This window comes from Pagrus pagrus, assembly GCF_965226575.1.
Source record: "Pagrus pagrus genome assembly, chromosome: 6".
NCBI lineage: Eukaryota > Metazoa > Chordata > Actinopteri > Spariformes > Sparidae > Pagrus > Pagrus pagrus.
In genome coordinates, this window is record NC_140190.1 from 23,027,156 (window position 1) to 23,052,199 (window position 25,044).

A 25,044-nucleotide genomic window follows, 5' to 3' on the forward strand; every position below is an offset into this window, starting at 1 on the left:
TAGAATTTTTCCAAAATACGGTCCCATGGGGCAAACTGGAAGGGGTGTGACTTCGGCTCTGTATTTTCGTATTCTCCTTTTGTTTTTCTTTTCTTGTTTCTACTCATAATTTCTATGTGAGCAAGTGTCGTAAATTAGCATTTTGTTAAAAACCAATGTTACTGTTAGCCTATATCCATGTCCAATCAATAAACCAAACTCTACTATCTATATATAGTAAAGAGTTGAATTGAGAACGCTGATTGTTAATGATTGCTTCACAACACTGTGTCACTATCATCCATTAACTTTAAGGAATTTTACAAGAACTTATTTCAACAGCTGCATCACACACCACCCAACTTGGTTTAAATCATTTGTTTTTTATTATTTCTTTGTACCTGCAAGAGTCCATTCCCATGCTGTGGCCCAAAGTCTGAACCCTTACATGGCGGATCCAACCACAGTCAATGAAGGTACAGATTATACTGAAGCCATGGGTGAATCTTCTTCTTCTGTATCTGCATTGCTGACAGCAGTCTCTGAGTTGCTGTTTCTCAGTAAATACTAATTACTTAATCATCAGTTGTTCTTAACTATTCTTAACAGTAACTAATGAATCAGTTATTAGTGAATCAGGCATCACTAGTTTGTGCCAATCAGTAGGAGGTGGGTGGTTAATGATGAACAACTCACAAAGAAAGTGGTCAGTATGTCGATTCACCGATATTCATGAACTAATCATTACCTAATGATTCATTAATGCAGCATATCCCAGTCTGTTCTCCAGTAACTCATCATTGTCTACTATGTAGCCCTCAAATCCTCAATCCTGATTCCTTCCTTAATTGCTCCTGAGTAACTACTCACATTTTTGTGTATCTTATTGTAAAGTTTGACCGAAATTTAAGTTAACTGTGCTTTTATTTTGAAGGTCAACATCTTCATCGCTGGGTTTGTTTTGTTAGATTCTGTCTGACTTGATTCAGACGGATCCTGCTGATTGGTGCTGATCCACGGCTCCGAGGAAGCAGCTGTATCTGTGAGGTGGGGGCTTAGTGTGTGTGTGTGTGTGTGTGTGTGTGTGTGTGTGCGCGTGTGGGTTGATGTGTGTCAGTTACTATTACCCTAACATTGTCACTGGTCCTGTGGGTAGGCTAATGCACAGGTGTTGTAGCAGGTGTGTGTAGAGCCCCAGTCATAGTGGTTATTGTTTTAAATAAAAAGTATTACACACAACAGTATTACAATGTCACAAGCCCACCACAAGCTAAAATAAAAAGAAATAAAACACTACTTAGCTTATGAAGACCAGAAACAGAGGTAAACAGCTAGCCTAAAATCTGCCTACCAGAACCAGTGAAGCTCCCAATTAAACAGATATATCTTGTTGGTTTAATCTGCAGAATAAAAATTAAAATGTAGAATTACCTTTTTTTTTTTTTTTTTTACTGCGGTTTTGTCCCCTTGTTTCATGCTGAAAGGTGTATTTTGTTAGCTTCAGACAGAACAAGGCTAGCTGTTTCCCCGTTTTCAGACCGTATGCTAACACAAAGTCAAGCTAAGCAACTGCGAGCTGTAGCTTCATATTTCAAGGAATAGTTTATACATTTTGGAAAATACAGTTATTCACTTCCTGGCAGAGAGTTAGTAGAGTCAATTCACAACACTCTCACATCCGTCTGTTAAAGTAGAGTGCAGCCAGCAGGCAGTTAACTTAACACGTAAACTGGAAGTGAACAACTTAATGCTAAGCTGAGCTAATAGTCTGCTAGCTTCAGTTTTATATATAAAAGACAGATATAGGAAGGATATGATCACATGACCTTCTTATTTCACTTTTTAGTAGGTGCAAACTTGATTCCCAAAATCTTGATCTATTAAAACTACCTGATGTGGGGGGGGGGCGACACCCATTTCGAAGGACCGCCATTCCGACGGGCCGGCATTCCGAAACATGAAAGTGAACGTTCGGAATGGCGGCCCTTCGGAATGCCGCCCTGGACCCCCTGATGTGTGTTAATTAGATAATAGAAGCAAGTTGTTTTCCCTGTTTTTTTAGTCTGGATGCTAAAATAAGCTAACCAACCCTTCGCATTATGTATTTAAAGTAATAGTTTAACATTTTAAAAAAATACACAAGAGAAAAAGTTTCCAGTCTTTATGCTAAGCTAAGGCAACCGGCTGCTGGCATTAACCATACGTACATGACACAACAGCGGTATTGATCTTCTCATCTAACTCTGAGCTCAATCCTCCAAACTAATCCTTTAAATAGTATGATACTGTCCGCAGATGGTTAGCTTAGCTTAGCTTAGCTTCACACAAAGACTGGAAACAAAGGGAAACAGCTAAAGTAAAATCCACCTGCCAGCACCTCCGTCTGAAGGCACAACTCAACACGTTTTAGTAGAAATAGCAAACGAGACTAAGAGTGTTGATTTGCATACTTTTAAGGTGCAGGTAGATGGAGTCTATATCGAACTATTTCTTTAAATAGGACGGTAACTTGTGTTTGTGTGTGTGTGTGTGTGTGTGTGTGTGTGTGTATGTCATTGTCTCCAACCCCCACTTGTCACAACACCTTACACTGCTGTCAGATCATCTTTGACTCTGAGGCCACCACATTGCTCTACTTAGCGGTGCAGCAGTGAAACGTAAGTAGCTTTTATTGTTATACACAATTGAACAGCAGACGTGCTTTGTATTGATAGAATACACATATTTTCTTTGTTACCAATAAAAACGTGACACAGTAGGTGATGATCAGGTTGCCTGAGGAAAAATGTTACTGTACAATTTTAAATCCAACTTATTAATCATGTATTTTTCTCTATTAAATGCCAAACGCTTGAGACTACACCCCAACGTCCGTGTTCAAAGTGTAGGATTTTATTTCAGTAACTCACAGCCTCAACAGTAAAACTGGAATAGAGCTTTTAAAAGATGGAAATGTTTAAACTGTATCTAAATTGATTTTGTGAGCCTACAATATTCTTTGATTTTCATATTCTTATTGATCTTAAACATTTAAGCAGTTAAACTGGGTGCGTCAGCTGTGTCTGAGCTGTAAAAAAGAATAAAAGAGTGTGTGCACCACAGTCGGGCTGAGGCATTGTTGCTCTGGCTTACAAAAGTAGAGATTACATGTGCAAAATATAAATAGCTGCTTTTATTGTGCCTTGGAATAGAAAACCAAAAATGGGTAGGTTTTAGCACACCGAAGAGGTCTGTGTGTGTGCGTCTTTTATCGCTTGTAACTTTTCTTGAAATTACTGGATGTATTTTTGGTCCTGGACTGAAGCATATCTGAAAAATGTTCCAGCCTCACTCAGATGATATTGTCCGTGACAACAGAAAAAGGACTTTATGTCACATAAAGTGTTCGCAGACTAATTGAACATTACATTTAGTTTCAGATTAAGCCACAGTTAACATAAAAAGGCCTCATGTAACTAGGTTTCATCGACAGTTGCCACGTTTGTTTGTTTTTTATTCATTGAAATTAACTGTTGAGGTTATTTTTGGTCTAGGTCTACAATATACGACATTAAAATACTAATGAAAAGGGCACTTAACTTCATTTTTGTTTCAGAGTAGATTTAAATCTTATTATGGTTTGGAATAAAACAATATGAATCATGACACAGGAATTGTTTCCCTCGATGCAGGAAATTAAGCTTCAGCTTGGGGCTTTTCGGCCTCTGATCTGATATTTAGATCAGACTCTTCCCCCGCCTACATCTTTAGTTGTTTTTAAATCATCACTACAAAAAAGCCCAGCTTAGGGAAAAAAAATATTTAATGTATGAGGGTTAAAGAACACATTATCTGTTAGTGGATGTCGACACAACACAGTCTTAAATGTTGATGTATGTTTAGAGGAATGCTTTGAGTTACATAACCCTGCGCTGACTTCCTGATAGCGCAACCAAAATAATCATGACCTAAAATAACTTTAATAGCTGAATAGTTATCACTGGAATGTTCTTGATTTAATGTGAGTCACGCAATCTACAGAAAACACAGCTTGTAGTTAAAGAAGCAAATTAAATCACTGACCTCATGGCGGTAAATTTACATGCAGGCTATGATTCAGGAAAGTAAAAGAGCTTGAATGTCTCTGCACAAATGAGTTGCCGAGTATCAACGCTGTTGGGGGGCTTGACATACCGTGTCACTGTTTACATGACACCGACTTGATCCTGCCAGCCTGAAGTTGACGTCAGCTTGTTACTGAAGTCTTGGGTTGTAAATTTTGGATTGTTTGGAGGTCATGTTAAGGTGTCTAGGTGAAGATAGTGATGTCATATTCTTTGTAATATTTATTAAATTGTGTAACATTTGTGTAATTATACAGCTGGACAAATGTTGTCCGTGTGAAGTATCTCTACAACGATTGGCATTACATTTAGAACATACACAGACATTTCTGGTCCCCAAAGGATTTTTTTCCTCTAGCGTTACCAGCAGGTCAGCAGTTTCAATAAGTCTGTAAACTATCACTATAATTACTGCTGTAACTTTTCCCTTTGAGTGATGACCTCTTGCGCCATTAGCAAGTAATAATTCGCTTTTACCGATATTTTATTGTTTTTGACCAAACAACTGCCAAACTGAGATCTCATCAGCTGTAGGCTAGCTGTGTTAAGTGCTAACTAACAAATATCAGCATGCTAACATGCTAATCCACTGCAGGATGATGAACATGGTTAACATCGCTAAAACCTAACCAAGTATTCTTGTAACCTAAACCTAACCAAGTATTCTTGTAGCCTAAACCTAACCAAGTATTCTTGTAACCTAAACCTAACCAAGTATTCTTGTAGCCTAAACCTATCCAAGTATTCTTGTAACCTAAACCTAACCAAGTACTCTTGTAACCTAAACCTAACCAAGTATTCTAACCAAATATTCTGGTAACCTAAACCTAACCAAGTAATCTTGTAACCTAAACCTAACCAAGTATTCTTGTAACCTAAACCTAACCAAGTATTCTGGTAACCTAAACCTAATCAAGTATTCTTGGTAACCTAAACCTAACCAAGTATTCTTGTAGCCTAAACCTAACCAAGTATTCTGGTAACCTAACCAAGTATTCTTGTAACCTAACAAAATATTCTGGTAACCTAAACCTAACCAAGTAATCTTGTAACCTAAACCTAACCAAGTATTCTTGTAGCCTAAACCTTACCAAGTATTCTTGGTAACCTAAACCTAACCAAGTATTCTTGTTGCCTAAACCTAACCAAGTATTCTTGGTAACCTAAACCTAACCAAGTATTCTTGTAACCTAAACCTAACCAAGTATTCTAACCAAATATTCTGGTAACCTAAACCTAACCAAGTAATCTTGTAACCTAAACCTAACCAAGTATTCTTGTAACCTAAACCTAACCAAGTATTCTGGTAACCTAAACCTAATCAAGTATTCTTGGTAACCTAAACCTAACCAAGTATTCTTGTAGCCTAAACCTAACCAAGTATTCTGGTAACCTAACCAAGTATTCTTGTAACCTAACAAAATATTCTGGTAACCTAAACCTAACCAAGTAATCTTGTAACCTAAACCTAACCAAGTATTCTTGTAGCCTAAACCTTACCAAGTATTCTTGGTAACCTAAACCTAACCAAGTATTCTTGTTGCCTAAACCTAACCAAGTATTCTTGGTAACCTAAACCTAACCAAGTATTCTTGTAACCTAAACCTAACCAAGTATTCTTGGTAACCTAAACCTAACCAAGTATTCTTGGTAACCTAAACCAAGCACGACCTTAGTTGCTTAGATCTTGTTATACTTAAAGTCACCTATCTTTTAGCTGCTACTTGCTTCTAGTTATTTTGCTTACTATTGTGAATGCTGAACTTTTACTGGAAATTGAGTAATTTTCATACTTTATTGGTAACTATTTTTCTTGGTAAACTGCATTACCTCTTTTGTTTAGTTTGAGTTTTTTTTAGTTCTTCATGCTTGACAAATCACTGACATCAAGATTGATTGCCCTGGAACAGTCCCTCCCCCAAAAATCTTAAAGTCTGACCAGATGACAAACACGATCAGGTTTTTGCTTTGTATTTAATTACATTTACTTTGTGCTTGAGGGGTCTCAGAGGACCTAAATCATGCCAGAACAAACTCACCCTCTCTTCTCTGTAGAAAACAAGCTCTTGGCCTGTAGATTTTGGCATGTGTCACTTATGTATTCCTCCGCTTGTTGAAAACATGGTGACTCATATGACTTTTTCCACTGCTCACTAGGTCACTATCTGCTTACTTTGCAACACCTCATTTACAAAAGAATGTTTTCATGTGCAATCAAGGGTTTGTACATTTCATTGAGCTAGTTTCTGTCTTTTAAAGTATCTTTTGATGAAAATACTCCCAGAGTCGTTATCAAAGATAAGCTACTACGCAACATTGTGTGTTCAGAGCTGTCTCAGGAACTGACTCATCTGTCACCTCATTTCTCTCCACTTTGGCTTTTGTGGTCCATTATGTTCAAGTTAAGTAGAAAAGCCATAAAAATCATATTTTGAAAAGAACATGAGCTGAGGAAAGACTGGCTGCTGTCCTTAACGAAAGTTTGTATGTCTTGTTGGAAAAATGTCAATATTTTGGTTGGTTTGGTCGTGTCATAAATTACAGCAGCGCGGCTAATTTTCTTGTCATGGCGTGTTAGAAGGGTTTGTTGGTTTGTAATTAAATTCACTTTCTCTTTCAGTTTAAGTCTGTCCTGTAGTATCACAGAAGGTGGCAAAACATTTTGAATGGATTAGATTAGAAGATTAGAATTAATTAGATTATCTCAACTGTCCTATTTATGTTACTTAATGTTTACGGGGGAGTTAAAAAAAGAAAAAAACAACAATGGAAACAGAGTTAAAGACACACACCTCTTTATATTATCTTAACTTATTATTATTAATCTGTTTTTTTCAAATAATCACTTAATTGTTTAGTCTATAAAATGTCAGACAATAATTGAAGGATCAAACACAGTTTCGCATAGCTGAAAGTGGTTTGGTCTGAAACCAAGAGATGTTTAGTTTTCAATCATATAACACAGGAAAGAGCAAACTCCCATTTGAGAAGCTGCAGCTTGGTCTTGTGGACTTGTTACACTTAAAGTACATTGAGTTGCTAATGCTTGTGTTTGCTGATGATTTACTGATGTACAATTTATTTCTTAATATTATTTATTTCTTAGTAATTCTTTAAACTACAGTTTGAGCTAAGCTTTATCACACACTGTAGAGAAATAAAGCAAAGTACACTTAGTCTCACCTAACCCTAACCTATACTGAAAGAAAACAGACAAACAGGTTCAGGTGCAGTTCTCATGTATGGTTGTAATGTCGTATAACAGCCTGTCTTTAGGTGTGTGAGGTATACTCGTCCACACTGCAAGGTCTGGAGGTCTTTGTTGTGGTGAAAAGGGGGTCAGGCCACAGTGGAGTCTCAGGTGTTGTGGCAACTACGTGTTTCTGCTCAGTTGTCCACTGTGGATGTGGGCAGCAACACACAAGTGTAGCCAGGAAGCTGAGGTTTTCACACTTTTTTTTCTCTGTGATTTGTTAGGTGAGATGTACGATTTATTTGGCTCTTGTATTAAAATGTCAGGCTGTTAATGTTTCCAACACACTTTGGTAAAAAATTGTATTTTCTACCTGATTGTTGATATTAATATGAGTATTATAAAATCTTCCTGGGCGCCCAGTAGCTCAGTTGGTAGAGCAGGCGTCCCATGTTCATGAACTGTGGCCCCTTGCTGCATGTCATCCTCCCTCTCTCTCGTCATGTCCCTGTCACCTCTCAATGCTGTCCTATCAATAAAGCCATGAAAAGGCCAGAAAATACATAAAAAAATAAATCAATCTTACTAAAAGCACTTCTGCATATTCAGTTATTGTTGTGTTGACATATTCTGATCAGTTAGATTCAGTCTGAACTCCAACAAGCATTTTTTTCCGCCTGCTATCACGCAAACTGTTCCATACTGACTGTGTGATCTTATCTCTCTGTCTTCACTCCAGCTCAGACATCTTGACTATAGCCTTCTATCAGATTCAGACAGAACAGACACATTGTTCATTTAGATGTTTTTTTAACAATGTAGTGAGGTCAATTCCCTCGGCAAAAACGTTTTCCTGCATGAGGGAAAACTTACAAACTTGAGTTTCTAAAGCAGAGGGAATGATCTAGAACCAAAAAGCACCTGCTCAACGGAAGAGCAACATGCTGGAGAATGGAGGCTGTGAGGGCGGACGGCAGCTTCCTGTTGTGGCTTCTGTCACCAGTTTGTTAATCTGCAAGCTTCATGCAGTCTCAAAGTGTCGGTGCTTCTTGTGAAATATCTCATCCAGACATATGGCACCTTACAGCTCGTCTGTGTAGAGCTGACAGCCCTGAAAAACACTGTGAACTTTATAATTCATCTCGGTGTAACGTAGAAGATAAGAAGAGGAGGTGAGGTTTTCAATATTAAGTGTTTTTGTTCTTTTTCTTGTTCTTTTTTAAGCTGTATTTCCACAACTGTTTGTAATTTAACGAATGAGACATTAAGATTGATTGAGCAGGAAGGTTGAGGCTGAAAGACTGAAAGGTCAGAGGTCACAGACTGGATCTCCATTTCTGATAGTCATCACACCGTGGACTATAAAACCTAAAGTCTTTCAGCCATTTTTAAATGCAGTTATTACTTAAATCCCTTTCTGTCTCTCTAGTTCTTTCCCACCATCTACATCCAGGACTCCGATCCAAAGTCCAGCTCGTCTCTCCCAGGTTTCACCATGTCACAGGACCCAGCGGCTGAGCTGCCTTTTTTCTACGGCAGCATCAGTCGCTCCGATGCCGAGCAGCACCTGAAGCTGGCTGGAATGGCCGACGGGCTCTTCTTGTTGCGGCAGTGCATCCGCAGTCTGGGCGGCTACGTTCTGTCTGTCGTCTGGAACCTGGAGTTTCACCATTACTCCATAGAGAAGCAGCTCAACGGGACTTACTGCATCGTAGGAGGGAAGCCTCACTGTGGGCCAGCAGAGCTCTGTGAGTTTTACAGCCAAGACCCTGATGGGCTGGTGTGCACCCTCAGGAAACCCTGCATGCGCTCCCCGGATACGCCAATACGACCCGGCGTGTTCGACAAACTGAGAGACAAAATGTTGAGGGAGTACGTGAGGCAGACCTGGAACCTGGAGGTGAGGCTCTGCTGAGACTGTTGAACTTTTTCAGTTTACAGTCTCCAAACTGAGCTCCTCAGTTTAAGGAGTTAAAATGAGCTGTACTAAAATCAAATATGTAAATGCAAGAATGCATTTAATCATTAAAGGTTGGATTTAAGTGATGAAATGTAACTAATTAGATTTACTTAGGAACTGTACTGTACTGAAAAGCTCTAATTTGTAAGAAAGTTGATTTTTGTGTTTCATTCCCAACTCCAATACTGACTCTTGGGGATATTTGAGGAGTTGGAAATTCATACAAATTGGACCTTTAAGTACATTTTGAAGTACTTGTATTTTACTTGAGTACATCGATTTTATGTTATTTTATATGTCTCTGCTACATCTCTGAAGGAAATAATGTACTTTTTATTTTACCACCTTATTATTTGACAGTAATTTATACAGGAAATAACATCAAACACATGTAATAAGCCATACAAATACAACACATAGATGAAGATTTAACAGTTGCTCCCAACATTTTTCTCGGATATCCAGGAGTTGTTAAGAGACATTTCCTCTTGAAACATCTCAACTGTTTGAGGCCCAAAGCGATAAAATTACAATTAAAAACAGCAGCTGGAGTACCCATCCGACACATCTAAAGATAAAAGAAACACATTTCCTGAATCTGAGAAAGTAGCGTCATCGAGGACCCTCTAGCCTTAAACCCGAAAAATACCCGAAAGACACAGAGGAAGTCAGAATCTTCAGGCGATTTTGCAAATTGAACCTTCAAGTCAAGTGTCTTTGTGGTCACCTCAAAAAACTTCCAAACTTTGCGTCTCAGTTCAAGGTCTGACCATCTGAAGTTCCACTTTAGTACAAAGTCCTGCAGTTTTGTGGTTTGTCTCGTGCTGCAGACAGTCACACACTGGGACCAGTAGACTTTTATCACTGGTGGGCTTCATTGAAACAGCCAAACCAGCTCCAGATGTTTGTGGACCCCAGCAGAGACCAAAAGGAACCAGAAAAATCATGCAGCATCACCACTCAGCAGTGGCTTGTACTTACTTCCGTGTATCCATTTTCTCTTACTCTCTACTTTTATTACATTACATTTCAAAGGGAAATATTTTACTTCCTTCTCCACTACATTCATTTGAGAGATACTGTATCGTTCTGTGTTACTTTGCAGGTTGAATTTGGACAGATTAAAACTGTGAAACATTTATTAAATATAATTGAATGCTTAAGATTAGCATGCTATAATGTTTTCCAACTTTTTTGGCTTGTGACCCACAAACCTGAACATCATTCAAATGAAACTGAATGAATTTGTATATATCGTGGTCTAAATGTGTTCATCCCTGTTGTTTTTCTGTTCAGGGAGAAGCCATGGAGCAGGCCGTCATCAGTCAAGCTGGTCAGCTGGAGAAACTGATTGCCACTACGGCCCACGAAAAGATGCCCTGGTATCATGGTAACATCCCCCGAACGGAAGGTGAGAGGCGACTTTACTCTGGAGTGCAACCAGACGGCAAGTTCCTGTAAGTTTCACAATCAAGCAATCAATACATTTTATTTAAAGTGCCGAATCACAGTGCTCACAATCCCAACACACTTTATAATAGGATAAAAAAAGGATGTAATTAAAGATTATTTTCATTGAGGATTATTTCTTTTCTGTTTGGTCAATTAAATGTCAGAAAATGGTGAATAAAGTCAATAAGGGTTTCATGTCCTCGAATGTCTTGTTTTGTCCACAAAACAAAGATATTCAGTTTATCATCCTGTGTCATACAGGATTAAAGAAATCTGAAAATATTCACATGTAAGAAGCTTTTATCAAAGAATTTTGATGTTTCTTCCTAAAAAATACACAAACAATTGAATTGAATGTCAATAGTTGACAACTAATAGGTTAATTGTTGCAGGTCTAAATTAAATATTATTAAATTTATAAAACAACTGCAAAAAAATCTGCTTTTTCTGTCATCCAACCTCTGACCAACCACACTTTGAAAATTGAGTTTCAAAGGTGTTTTGGTTTTAAAACAACACTGTTGTTTTTGTGTCTCAGGGTGAGAGACAGAAAGGAGACGGGTACTTTTGCTCTGTCCATGATGTACGGGAAAACAGTGTACCACTATCAGATTATCCAAGACAAATCAGGGAAGTACTCCATGCCAGAGGGAACCAAGTTCGACACAATCTGGCAGGTAGGTTCCTCATCACACCTGTTTCACTATCTTGTAAGTGTGTTGCAGCTGATGGGTTTTCTCTAAATGAACACTGCATGTTATCTCAATCAGCTGGTTGAGTACCTGAAGATGAAACCTGACGGCCTGGTGACTGTTCTCGGGGAGGCGTGTGTTAACGGCAAAGCTGAAGAAAGTACTGAACATCTTTTTTTCCTTTTCAATCATTACACCATTATACAAATGCTGCAAACGTTTCTAGGTCATGTCTGTGAGTTTTTTGCAACATTCAGCCTTGTTATTAATCATTTCATCTACTGCTGAAAGTGTTGATAACGCTGATGTGTCTTGTAATCTTGCAGAACCCAGTCTTCCTGCAAATGTGAGTATTCACTACATACTTCACCGTTTCAGTCAGCATATTTTTCTCTCTCTGAGATTCATTTTAATGTGACACTTTCAGAGACGGCCCGGCGCAAATGGATACACACCGCCACCAACAGGTCAGTCACACGAAGTACAACCAGATATCTATTCTATCTTTATTTTCATAGGGACAAGTATGAACCAACACTACATACCACAGTATAAGTGTGTAAAAAGTACCCAAAAGTCATACTTGAGTAAAAGTAAAGTAATTACCAAATAAGATATTACTTATGTAAAGCAGTGATGCAATTTAGCAGAGTACATATACTTAAGTACCTGTAAAGATGCATATGTCACTTTTTCAGCCTGTTCTCATCAGAAAAATGACCGCACATGTCGACAGTAAAAGGAGCTTATTATGACCCATATTGACGTTTGTTGTGTGTGTTGAACTTTATTCAGTACAATGCTGGTATGTTGTCATATATTCTATACACTGTAGGACTTCTAGATGGGCAATGCTGTTTTTCTTCTCACCCCACCATAACTCAAAATATAAGCCTGTTTTGCTCATGTTAACAAATACCAATGTAAATGTATGGCTTTAAAGTGCATCTAAAGATCATGATAGCTCTTGCAAACTGTTTTTCCATGTATCAAGAGCTCTGTCTATGTAAGAAAGTTGCATAGTGTACCATTAAGTACAATTTTGTACAAAATGCTGAATATCATTTTCGATAATCAGCCAGGCCTATAATCAGTTGACCCATAGTGTACAATATATTCAGATACATGTAAATATAAGTAATGTATAAGTGACTTTCACTTGATCTTTTTATACTTAAGTATTGCCCGAAAATTACTTTTCAGTACTTGAATACATTTGATATCAGGTATTTGAAGACTTTTTCCTAGTCGTACCTGTACAGGTGACTTTTGCTTTTACCAAAGTAATATTTTAACACGATATCTTTTCTTTTACTCAAGTATAACTTTTGGGTACTTGTTACTACGCTGCTGTAAAATGTGGGTGGACTATTTATCAGATCCAATATTTAGCTTTTTTTAAAATGTAAAAATAGGCCACTTTGGCTCTGATGCAGCAATCTGCAAAGTAACTAGTAACTAGTAACTAAAATTATCAAATAAATGCAGTGGAATTCAGAAGTACAAAACAACAGTGTAAAAGTACTCTGCAGACTGTATAGATCGAGTATGCTTCCAGCTGTCAAACAAAATGCACAGCGGATATACAAACATACAGTACATACAGAACTGATATTTTTACCCCATGGGGTTTGTACCTTCTCTTTTCAGCTTTTGGCATGGTCTCGAAGCCGGTTACCACTGTGCTTCCAGAATGTGAAGCTGAAAGCCCGTACCACAACCCGAATGAAGTGAGGAAGTTTAACATTCACAGGAATCAGCTGCTGATGGATGAAGTGGAGCTCGGCTCTGGAAACTTTGGCTGCGTCAAGAAAGGAACGCTCAAGACTGAATCGTGAGGAAACATTATAAAACGAAAATTGTAGATGTTAAATACCTTCCTCTAACGGTCAGATGTTCATCCGAAACACTTTTTTCCTCCAGGGGCCACGTCGATGTGGCCATCAAAGTGCTGAAGAGTGAAAATGAGAAGCTGGTGAAGGATGAGATGATGAGGGAGGCAGAGATCATGCACCAGCTGGACAACCGCTACATCGTTCGCATGTTGGGTCTGTGCAACGCTGAGAGCCTGATGCTGGTCATGGAGATGGCCTCGGCCGGACCGCTCAACAAATTCCTCTCCAGCAATAAGTGAGTTCAGTTCAGACACATTACTACCAATATGTCTGCTAAAGGGCCATTTTGTTCTGTATCTACCTCAAAGACAAATAAATGTTTAATTTGATTTCACTTCCTTTCATTTAAATGACAATATGACCATAGTCAGTGGATTTTATTTTAAGTACAGACTGGTTCAAAGATCGCTACAGTGTCAACAGCATTGCATACTGGCGGACATTATTATTATAACTTTCATTTTATCAAGTTAGCAGCAGAAGAAATAGAAAAGCAGACACAGAAAAGTGAAAAAAAAGTTTTTTCTTTCTTATCTCTGCGATCTAAGTTGGGTCCTAAGGTTCACAACACTGCTCTATGCTCAGACCCTTGATTTGGATTAGTAAAAAAACTACATTTCTAGAAAGGAGCAAAACATAATCTTCACCATCCTCTTATTTTCGTGATGATCAGTATTTTTGTCCCCACAGGGATACTGTAAGTGTAGACAACATTGTCAACCTGATGCACCAGGTGTCGATGGGAATGAAGTACCTGGAGGAGAAGAATTTTGTGCACAGAGACTTAGCAGCTCGTAACGTCCTGCTGGTCAACCAATCGTTTGCCAAAATCAGTGACTTCGGGCTCTCCAAGGCCCTGGGAGCAGATGACAACTATTACAAGGTACACACATGTGACACAAGACACGTGACACAAATGTAGATTATCAGCATTGCAGCAGACACAAATAGATAGTGTATCTTAAGTTGATTGCTCTGCTGAGAATTACGCATCTCCCCCTGAACAAATACAAACCCAGAGGTGTCACCTGCTCTGTGCGAACTAAGTAAACTCTATTGATTTACTCAATTTACTGGTCTACTGTCCTACATCTGCAGGACTGTAGGTGTCAGAAAGTCCCAGGAATCCTTGATTCCAAGAAAACGTGCGTAGAATATGTGTGTGTGTGTATATATATATACATATATATATATATATACATACACATATAAGGGAAAGGGATTATTTTTCCATGGCAGCCCCACCCACCTCTGTCAATCATACAATTGCACATGTGACATATATGAACTAACATCAGTATTATAGGATTATTTCACCCAAAACGAAAATTCAGTCTTTATCAGCTCAACCTCGTGCCAATTGAAAGTCGATTGAAGTTTCGCAGTCCACAAGACATGTCTGGAGCTTCACTGCGACTCATCGTCGAAGCATTCTCCTCAAACTCATTCTCAAACTAAATAAAAACAGAAAATAGCTCCATGCAGCTCGTTCGGGGTATTCCAAGTGTCTGTAAGACCCAAGATCCCAAATTAATTTGAAAAGACATGATTTCTACCCTTGACGTGTGGTCGAGCTCTTGCCCCCACTTCAGACTGGCAGTGAAGATTTCAACTTTAAAAAGAGTAATAAAGCAAGTTCCCACCCACTTCAGTTTTTTAGTAGAATGCTGCAGTATATGACTAAATAAAACATTTTGGTCGAACTTATCCATTCAGTGAAATAATATGGCCGTGTCCTCAATCACAAAAAGAAAGGAGGTGACAGTTTTAGGCACACTTGCTTTAAAGATTTACAGATTAATATTGAGCTTTTTCGTGTAAAGAGCAATAAAACGAAGTATGCCAATTATTAACCTACGTTTTTTTCTTTCTTACAAAAGTAAAATTAGGTTCATATAGTGATTCCAATGCTAATTGTTTTATCTGTTTTGACAGGATAAAAATGCAGCCAAAGATAATGTGAGCTCATAATTTTAATGTGGGGAAAAGTTACATTAAAAAAAGAGTGAATTTGCATTTGCATTCACACATACAACCTCACAAACACTGGTTTGGTCATGGTGTGTGTGTCTGTTTAGAAGTTACACCCCCTTTTGGTCAATCTGCATGAACAGTGAATCAGCTGTTCTTTGGCTCGTGACCTACTTTTCCAGAAAATCATTGGCAAGTCTGTGAATCCATTTGGAAGTTATGTGCCTTTTTGCAATATGCCACTCCACTTGTATTTCAGCTCCCCCTTTTAGCCATTTGGCATGACACAAACGCACACCTTCACACACACACACACACACACGCTTGACCTCCATGCCAGATTTATCCTCCAAGGGCAAAAACTGCAGCCGCCGAGCTATACAGCAGCTGGTCACAGATGAAACATTAAATTATAAAATCTCGCATCATCCTCGGCCCCTACTTAAAACACGATGGGACTGCTCGAAATCGTCCCCTTTAAATACAGTTTGTTCGTTCTAATTATCAATAACCATGTATGGAGTGTTTAGTGAATCGTTGACATACTGTTGTGTCTTTCAGGCTCGTACTGCAGGTAAATGGCCTCTGAAGTGGTACGCTCCAGAATGTATACAGTTCCACAAATTCTCCAGTAAAAGTGACGTGTGGAGTTTCGGTATCACCATGTGGGAGGCCTTTTCCTACGGAGGAAAACCTTACAAGGTACCAACTGATTCTGCAGCGCACCATCATGTTATCTGTCAGTTGTACATTGATTGTTAAATTCTAACCACTATGAGAATTCATCCTGAGCATCACATTGAGTTACAGCTCTTTTTCTGCACTAATTTTGTCCAGAAAATGAAAGGACCAGAGGTCATGCGCTTCATTGATGGTGGGAACCGCATGGAGAGTCCAGCAGCATGTCCAGAGCAAATGTATACAGTGATGAAAGAATGCTGGACGTACAAGTAAGAAACTGACTTGTGCATGTTCATGGGTACGAATCGGAGTAGAAACGTCAAAGGTCAATGCTTTTGTAAAACGCATACTTTATGTCTTTGTTAGTTTATAACAATAATTACATTAATTAAGATGTCTGGAGTTTGTCGAAAGCAGTCTGGAGATAGCCTGGACCTAGCCCTGTTTGTGTTAGAGTTGATGGCATACAAGCAACCCAGTTGCAGGAATAAATGTTTACAATGTATGTTTATGAAAACTACAGAATTGTTGAAACTTTAAATGTATTTATCTTTTTTTTTTTTTCTTTTCACTTTTATGTTGTGACAACAGTATGTTTATGGTGAGGCCTAATATTGATCCTTGTGGGACACCTTCATCAACCTGGGGACTTGATTTGAAAACTGAATTCTATGATATGATATGATTTAGACCACATTTAAGCAGATTCACCAAAACCAATGCAAAGAAGTTGATTTAACAAAATATTATAATAAACAGCATCAAAAACCTCAGGCAAGAGTGCAACACAATTTTATTTTTTAACAAGCTGGTTAACAATGTCATAGTCAACAGCTTTGCAGCAGTTATTGTACTATGACCACGTCTAAAGCCTGACTGCTGCTGTGGCTTGGTGTATTTGAGATTCTGTCAGCCTTAGACAGCACTGTGGTCTCTGAAGATCTTGTGGCATTACTTCCATGAATCACAACCTCTGAAATGTCTGTTCTGTCCCCTCCTCTCTCCTCACTCACCAGGCATGAGGAGCGTCCTGACTTCAAGAAGGTTGAGGAGTCCATGAGGTCTTACTATAACTCCATATCGAACAAGGCCGAGCCTGAGGGAGCTGCAGCCGCTGCTAAGCCTGTCAAGTAGACAGAAACAAGGCACATTCTGTCCCAGTGTTGCACAAAGCATCCTTTCAACTGGCCATTAAACAACCAAAACAAAGAGCTTTTTATGAACGGTGCACACTGACCAGCTTCGACTACAGTAGCGATACAGCTAAACAGGCCTCAGTGACAATAAATGTGCATTTGCAAATTAGACTTCAGTGTGTCAGCCATGTAAGGAGGACCTCTGTCTGTCTGTCTTGTCTGTCTGTCATGGTTTGAATGTTAAATATTGACGTCTTTACATTGATGACAAATTAATTTCATATTCTGGTATTTTGGAGTAGAATAGGAGTACATGTACAACCTGTTTTTTCACTGCATCTGCCATCATCTGTGAAATGTTTATTGCTGTTTTTATGCCAAATAAAGTATAATAAAACTGTACACTTTAATGTTAGTTTTTCATCATTCCTGTAAAGTCAAGGATTAAAGGTAAGGCTTCAATCATTTCTATTCACTGATCACTCATTTGGTGTTATGAATCTTTATGAAACGTTCATAACCACAAAGGCCCACCTATTACACAGACTATTTGTTTGTTTCTTTTGGATGCCGAACATGTTTGAAAAGCCCCGAAGACGATTGGTTTAAAAGCTTTATTATGAATCAGCAGAAAAATATGGGAACATCCTAGAAACATGACTTGGATACATGTGCAGAACAGTACATCTGGATCATCTTCATCTTGTCTAGAGAGGAAGTACAAAACATATCAAGGCAGATTACTTTAAATATTCCCCCTAAGTAAAAAGCTAGAGAGACATATAGCCATTCATGATGTTTTTGTATAGTACTAAGCGAATAAATAATCTGTTTAAATAACCAGTAGTTTAAATGTGTGTTCAGATACTTATGTGAAAGGGCTGTGAATAGATTTGATCTGGTTATCTAGAATAATTTATCGCAGATATTTCCTCCTGTTGTCTTGTCAGTAATTCAAACATGGTGTATTGTGGTTTATTATGACTGTGTTATAAAATAAATGTGGTTAGCCAGAATGCCTCCTGCCATTCACTGACTGTCTCAGAGGAAGCACCTCTGAGCTGCCAGGCACCACTGAAGGGCACACGACACCGGAAGTTCAGGAATTAGTCTTCAAAATAATGGCGCAAAGTGTTCACAGAGTAAATCTGACCTACACATGGTATCTTTCCCTCAGAGGCAGTTATACTTAAAACCTCAAATGTTTTGATTTGAAAAATTATAAATACCACAATTGCAAAATGCCTTAGTGCAAGATAAAGACCTGTATTCAATATTTTTACTGAAGTATTAGCAGGAAAAATGTTAAATCATCTTTTACATGACAAACTATAATAAAAACAGACTAAAACTCTGAATTATTTTGTTTAAAAAAAAAAAAAGCTAAATGTGCTATTTTCCTGCTTTTGAGATGATTTCGAAAAATTGCACCAGTATATTTTGAGGAAATTTTTTACCCCTTTATATATTGAAAAATACCTTGTGTCTGTCAAGGGGAGTACATTTAACTACACAACAATTTTCTGATGGCCGTAGTTATTATCATCTACATAGACCAGGATTTCATACAATATTGCTATTGTTTAGTAACATTTTCAAGTGTTAATGTTTCACATACAGCCAGAAAGCAGCCGAGAAAATAGCCAATCTGAAAATAGGCTATAAGTAAAAATGAATGAATTGCCAATATTTTAATCAATTAATTGCCATAACTGGCTTATTAACAATAAAACAATTTAAATAACAATATGTTATTATAATAAATGGGTATCAATAAATACTTAATACATGTGCTTGATCATTTCTTATTTTCGGTTTGGTTGCAATATGAAGGCAGAGGCATATTATTTTGAAGGGTTCTGGCCGGAAGTCGTTGCTAGTGTCTCCAGCCTGACGCTGGTGTACTTTTCGTTTCGTAGGGAGGAGTCAGGCGTTAGTTTCTGTATTAAAGTGACATGTTTATTGAATTAACAGTAATTATTCAACATGTATCGCTCAGTGTATCCATAATGTAGTCTGTGCATGCTGCTGACGTGAAGCTATCGATCGGGAACCAGACACATTTCGATAAAAGATCGAAGGAAACTGACGGAACAGGAAGGCGGAACAAGTAAGTTGGGGAAAGTGGCTTTCAACTGAGCCATTTCGTCACCGTTTGATCCACCGTCCGACATAATGGATGTTTTAACACGGTTAATGTGGAAGACGTAATGTGGACTAAGTGTTAAAACGCGTGTTTGTCGTGTGTTATTTGCTGTTTTTTTTTTTTAGCTGGAAGCAACAAGTCGGACCGAGTTAGCTAACGACAGTCACGTCACGAATAAACTTGGTCCAGTCGTCATGTGCCCTGCTGTTTAATCTCTGGCTTTCATCCTCTAAAGTGTACTGAAAACGACACGGACTGCGCATTATCGTATTCATAATGTCTAAAGAAACCCAGCAGGGCCCTGTTATATTAGTAACAGACGGTTTGAGTTGGTTTTATTGTCATTCCGCAGATTCTTGGTTTCACGGCGGAATTAGTGTCTGAAAGAGGAAATGACTCATGTTCACTTCAACACGATGTTTCATATTTAAAGCCTTCCTGCTGTCACTGTTCAGACTTGTCGTTTCACAGAGATGTAGAGGATTACAGTGATCTCAGGCATGCTCACTTTTCTCACCAGTTAGTGCTGGATGAAACACGTCAAGTAAATAATAAACTAAAATGGTTGTATCTGGTGAGAATCAGTATTATTATAGTATTTATGTTCTTCTACCAGACATTTATGGCTTCATCTTTACAGGTCTTTTTTTTAATGGCAACATTAACACTATGAAGTTTTTATATTTGCCTCAGAACATGGGCAAGCGGCTCATATTTTACTACATAATGCAACTTCAGGCCCAAGACAATGCAAAAAACTGGGACACAGATGCTCTTATTGTGTAATCAACTGTCATGTGTTATGTTTAAAAGGCGTGGGAGTTTGTAAAAGAGCTGAAAAGCTCACTTGCTCACTGATTAATTTATCAATAGATGACAGTTTAAAGAAGATATTACCTAGTTCAGGCTTCTTAACTGTTAGGGTTTGCAGCCTTTTTGTGATAGTAAACTGAATCTGATTAGGGTATTGTGATGGACATGAGTTCTTTATTTGTGGGCATCTGATAGACAAAAGATGATCAAAGGTCCTATTTGTAAAAAAAGTTGATTTTTGAGTCTCATTCCCATTTTGTCAACTACTGACGCATTGGGGTTGTAGGTTGGGTCACCCGCCATCCCAAAGTGTCAGTCTTTGATGAGTTGGAGATGAGACTCAAAAATCAACTTTTCTCACAAATGGGACCTTTTTTAATCAATTAAAAAAAAAAAACAACTGAAGAATAATTAATTGTGAAGACTGTAATATTTTGTCAAATGTAATGCATAAAAATCAGGCTTGACATAAGTTATGCATGTCAGTGAAAATGTACATCTGTTAATCAAACTCTGTCCCTTTCTTCCTCTGCAGGATTACAGACTGAGTCGCCACAAATACCAGAAGACAATCCATAACAACAACTCTGCGCTGGTTGTTGACACAATTCTTGACCGCTTCCATTTCAATAGTAAATAATTCACCAGAAGCATTCAAACAAGTCGCCCGCCGCCGACACATGCAACCATGTCCATGGCCCTGAAACAAGTCTTCAACAAAGACAGGACATTCCGGCCCAAGCGCAAGTTTGAGCCCGGGACGCAGCGCTTCGAGCTGCACAAGAAGGCCCAGGCATCTCTGAACGCAGGGCTGGACCTGAAGCAGGCCGTGCAGCTGCCCCACGGCGAGGACCTCAATGACTGGGTGGCCGTCCACGTGGTCGACTTCTTCAACCGCATCAACCTCATCTATGGCACCATCAGCGACTCCTGCACCGATCAAACCTGCCCCGTTATGTCCGGTGGGCCCAAGTACGAATACCGCTGGCAGGACGAGCACAAATACAAGAGGCCGACGGCGCTGTCAGCCCCCAAATACATGAGCCTGCTCATGGACTGGATCGAGGTACAAATCAACAATGAGAACATCTTCCCCACCAACGTCGGTAAGTGTTGAGAGTGGCTACAGATGGCATGTTAAGACTTTGGCTCTTTATCCAGAACTAGGTCACAGACTTTTTGGTTTTGTGTCCTCAGATAGTGAACTCTGCTTGTGAGCACACCAAGCCTTCACCCATTCATAGACAATGAGCACAGACCGCTGACCTCACAAATTATTGTCGGCTCAGATAATAATGATCAGTGCTCATCCCAAATCACAAGAGCTCAAAGTGGGTTCATATAATTGTGTCTGCACAAAAAGCTGCTACTAAAAGCCCCAGTGGTATATAAATAAGTAATGATATAAAACGGACAGAAGCAGTAAACTCTCACAGTTGAGAATCTGTAATGTGTAAACCACCTAGAGGAGAGAAAAGCTGAAAACAACATATTTATTCTACAGAAAGTTATGCTTATTTAATCAGATTTCTCTGATTTCTCTGCTGAGTAATTTTGATTTTGGGTATTGTGGTATGTGTGGGTATTGTGGTATGTGGTATTTTTACTCATTAAATGACTTTTTAATGATTAATCTTTCTTTCAATAGACTCATTAATTTTAGCACTAGTCACACGAAAGACCAAAAACATGCCACTTTAATGATTAGCATGTAAAAATTAAAAAATGAGATGAAGCATTTAACATCTGAATCCACTGTATTTCAAAAAGAGATAACCAAAAGATGTTTTAAATTCGGTCTGCAAGGCCACATTTGTCAGATTACCTTCAGTGTGCACATAGCAAACACTATCAGTTAATCTCCTGTAGCATTCAGGGTTTTCTATTATCTCAGTCTGCAGCTCAGTGGTTGTGTGCATGCCCTGTGCTTGGCATCTGACTAACTACAGAAACATCAAGGCAGTGGATTTAAAAATGGGTCACACAATGTACAGGCGGCTATGAATAGAAACGACCTCTGACGCGTCTGTCCTCTGGAACAGATTCCTGAAATATTATTGAATTAGTCAAAGCAAAACGACATACTAAATTAATCACTTGGTTAGAGTGGAGGCTTATCCCCCAGACCAAGTCATGTTGGTTTCCATTCACGGATGACGTGACACGAGCTGGGTTCTTAAGCATGCTGGTATCTGACCTGAGGGGCTCCAGGGGACAAAAGAGGACAAGAAACACATTGAAAATGTTGTTAAAGTCTTTTGTGAGAACTGCTTTAAATATATCTATATTGCAAAGATGTATCTTTCTGTGAAGCAAGTAGCCAAAGGTCATCGTGGATTGACCGTAGCGTTTTCCTGTCTCTATCTGTCTGACTCTCAGGTACTCCCTTCCCTAAGACCTTCATGCAGGTGGCTAAGAAGATTTTGTCTCGTCTGTTCCGGGTGTTTGTCCACGTCTACATCCACCACTTTGACCGCGTGAGCCAGATGGGGGCCGAGGCTCACGTCAACACCTGCTACAAGCATTTCTATTACTTTGTGACTGAGTTCAACCTCACGGACCAGAAAGAGCTGGAGCCTCTGGTGAGTCAAAGAGGGGATGAGGTCTAAGACGGAGCTGGAGATTATGTCTAAAATATGTGAATAAAAGCTTTGACGTGCTTTGAAATAATGGGATTTCAAACACTCGATCCTGAACCTTCTAAAGTAGAGTTTTCAGCTTTTTCTGAAGAAGTTAGCAGTGTCACTCATGACCAAAGTTATGATATGATGAGCATAACTCAAACAGATACCATTTTATGCACATGAAATTACTAAACTGCAGTTAGGTACATAATAAAATAAAAAAGTAGAGCCTCACAGATTCTAGATCTTTAAGGCTGATGTTGCTATTTGACGAATAATCTAAAATCTTTTGATAAGAATCACTTACATTTTTAAAGAATTGCAACCAAGATAATGTATTAACTCTACATTTTACAGAAGTAAAATAAACTCATCAGCACCCTCTGGAGGACAAACTTTTAAATAGAAACACTGTTTCTTAATGACCTCAAACACATCTTGGGTATCTCTTTGGTATATCTTGTTATTTATGTGCTCTGACATAAGACAATGATGATGAATCCCCAATAAGCTTAAATGGATGGGACAGAGTAAAGTACTGGGTCAACCGGTCCTGTGTTTGGAGTTTGTCAGTAAAAGGTAAAGTTTGGTTGCTTTTAAACTGAAGCTCTCTGGTTTGGAGTGTACTTTTTCTCCGTAGTCTCTGTTCGTACTTTCAGATAGCTGCTTTATTTTACTGTTTCATCGTGCTCGCTTTCAGCTATACACAGGAGTTGTGTTAAGCATCTGCTGGTGAAAAACCTCACATTACCTGGTTTGCTGCCTCATAATAAAAGCTTTTAAAGGTGCTATTTGTAGGAAATGATGATTTTTGATTGTCATTTCCAACTCGACAAATATTGATGCTCTGTTTCCCAACTCGTCAAAAAAGTCCTGTCCAGTCTGTCTTACAATCCCGAAGCGTCAGTTTTTGACCAGTTGAAAATGACACTCAAAAAACATCTTTTAAATAACAAGCTATCTGGGGACTATTATTGTGAAGAACTAATGGGAAATGAAAAGTGTTTCTAGCCAAATTAGCAGAGCTTTTCTATCGGCTATTCTTTGACAGTATGCGGTGATGGGGAGTATTTACAGCCGCTCATTTAACCACTACTCAAGACAAGTACATCATTACTTTAAGACACACCTTCAAGCTGATTGCCTTATCGTTATGGAAATGCAAACCCTGCTACGCTGGGCTGATATGCAGAGTCAAGATGAGCATGCACGTGTGTCGGAAAAGCCACGTCTCCAGTGTTTTGTGATTGCTAGTGAAAAGTCCTGGCTTGCTCTAGAGGACTGCTGTGGGGATTTAAGATGCTGACCGTGATTGCAGCGGAAATTGCAACATGTAAACAGTGATTTGCTACACGAGATCAACTCCTCTTGCAATCATTTTAAGATGTTAAATTAAGATAATCAAAGTAGGAGTTAAATTTATTAACAGTTTGCGAGTGGCCATCATTTGTGAAACAGGATGCTGCCACCATATGCGATCTGCATGTAAGCAGCCCTGGCAAAAATCATTCATTTGAAACCGGACCCTGACTGGGGACCTTTTGTTGTGTATATATTATTACAGTGTCATTCATTATAAAGACACTTTTATGTTGTTTTCTTATTAATTTAGATAATGTAATTTATTTCGGCTCTCTAGAAATCATTAATTTACTAGAGAAGATTCTCAGTCGGGCTGAATTACTGCACAGCCTCAACTGATGTAATACTGTGATTGATTGCGTGCTGATTATTAATTGATTTTTAATGACCTCTCCACCCTTTTGTAAGAGATTATACAGTAAGTTCTCTGCCTCATGTTGTAACAAAGGCCTGTGTGACCAAAGGTTTAGACAGTAAACTGGATGTTTGCCATTGAGATAAATGTGTGGATATTTTGACCCGTTTTTATTGGCCGTTTGAAGCTACTTACTCCTTCATAAAGTGTTGTAGCATTTTAGGAGTACTTCGCTACTCTAACTCGCTGTTATGTGTGCTTTGTGTCTGCAGAAGGAGATGACCTCTCGGATGCTTCACTGAGGAAGCACAACTGACCTGTCGACACGCCGGACGAACGCATCCGTCCATGTAGAAGACTGCAGCGGAGAACTTAAAGAACAAACAAATTCAGAAAAGAGTCTATTTTTATATTTAAGTACTGTAATCTATTTTAGCCACAAATTGTAGGTTTTAACCAAGAACCTTGTCTTATGAGGCGTTCCTGTTCCTTTTAAAACATTTTATCAGAGCTCAGTATTAAGAGGTGTATGTTTGTGTTGATGTTTTTCTATTTTATTTGAATCTCAATCATTCCAGGATGCTTCTGTCTTTCTGTCTAAAATGATCTAAAATTAGTACGATTTCTTACTGTACATTTATAAAATCATTATGTTGTTACATTAAAATATTCTCTACTCTAT

General features: G+C 38.6%; 2 protein-coding genes across 3 annotated transcripts; both read left to right on the plus strand.

Annotated features, from left to right (window-relative positions):
* The first annotated feature begins 1,592 nt into the window (after positions 1–1,592).
* On the plus strand, positions 1,593–17,464 carry zap70 (zeta chain of T cell receptor associated protein kinase 70). Of its 2 annotated transcripts, none has more exons than XM_084355643.1 (13): positions 1,593–2,636; positions 8,705–9,175; positions 10,532–10,692; positions 11,226–11,364; positions 11,458–11,539; positions 11,706–11,725; positions 11,807–11,846; positions 13,030–13,213; positions 13,303–13,509; positions 13,965–14,157; positions 15,807–15,947; positions 16,083–16,195; positions 16,943–17,464. In XM_084355643.1, exons 2-13 carry the CDS (start codon positions 8,771–8,773, stop codon positions 17,058–17,060), a joined length of 1,803 nt encoding a protein of 600 aa, XP_084211769.1. In that variant the 5' UTR covers positions 1,593–2,636; positions 8,705–8,770; the 3' UTR covers positions 17,061–17,464. The 2 variants fall into 2 exon arrangements, with proteins under 2 accessions (XP_084211769.1, XP_084211770.1); XM_084355644.1 differs by lacking the exon at positions 1,593–2,636 and adding an exon at positions 8,364–8,447.
* Positions 17,465–18,946: 1,482 nt separating this feature from the next.
* mob3a (MOB kinase activator 3A) lies at positions 18,947–25,043 on the plus strand. Its single transcript, XM_084355646.1, has 4 exons — positions 18,947–19,172; positions 20,557–21,127; positions 22,401–22,603; positions 24,635–25,043. The coding sequence occupies exons 2-4, from the start codon at positions 20,710–20,712 to the stop codon at positions 24,662–24,664; spliced, it is 651 nt and encodes a 216-aa protein (XP_084211772.1). The 5' UTR covers positions 18,947–19,172; positions 20,557–20,709; the 3' UTR covers positions 24,665–25,043.
* The last annotated feature ends 1 nt before the right edge of the window (position 25,044 follows it).

What these genes read in the sequence shown, in the direction of transcription:
- zap70 (XM_084355643.1), top strand. Translation starts at nt 8,771, where the DNA reads ATGTCACAGGACCCAGCGGCTGAGCTGCCTTTTTTCTACGGCAGCATC. An exon ending in GGCAGACCTGGAACCTGGAG is followed by an intron (nt 9,176 to 10,531) that starts GTGAGGCTCTGC and finishes TTTTCTGTTCAG; the next exon opens with GGAGAAGCCATGGAGCAGGC. An exon ending in ACGGAGGAAAACCTTACAAG is followed by an intron (nt 15,948 to 16,082) that starts GTACCAACTGAT and finishes AATTTTGTCCAG; the next exon opens with AAAATGAAAGGACCAGAGGT.
- mob3a (XM_084355646.1), top strand. Translation starts at nt 20,710, where the DNA reads ATGTCCATGGCCCTGAAACAAGTCTTCAACAAAGACAGGACATTCCGG. An exon ending in CATCTTCCCCACCAACGTCG is followed by an intron (nt 21,128 to 22,400) that starts GTAAGTGTTGAG and finishes TCTGACTCTCAG; the next exon opens with GTACTCCCTTCCCTAAGACC. An exon ending in AGAAAGAGCTGGAGCCTCTG is followed by an intron (nt 22,604 to 24,634) that starts GTGAGTCAAAGA and finishes TTGTGTCTGCAG; the next exon opens with AAGGAGATGACCTCTCGGAT.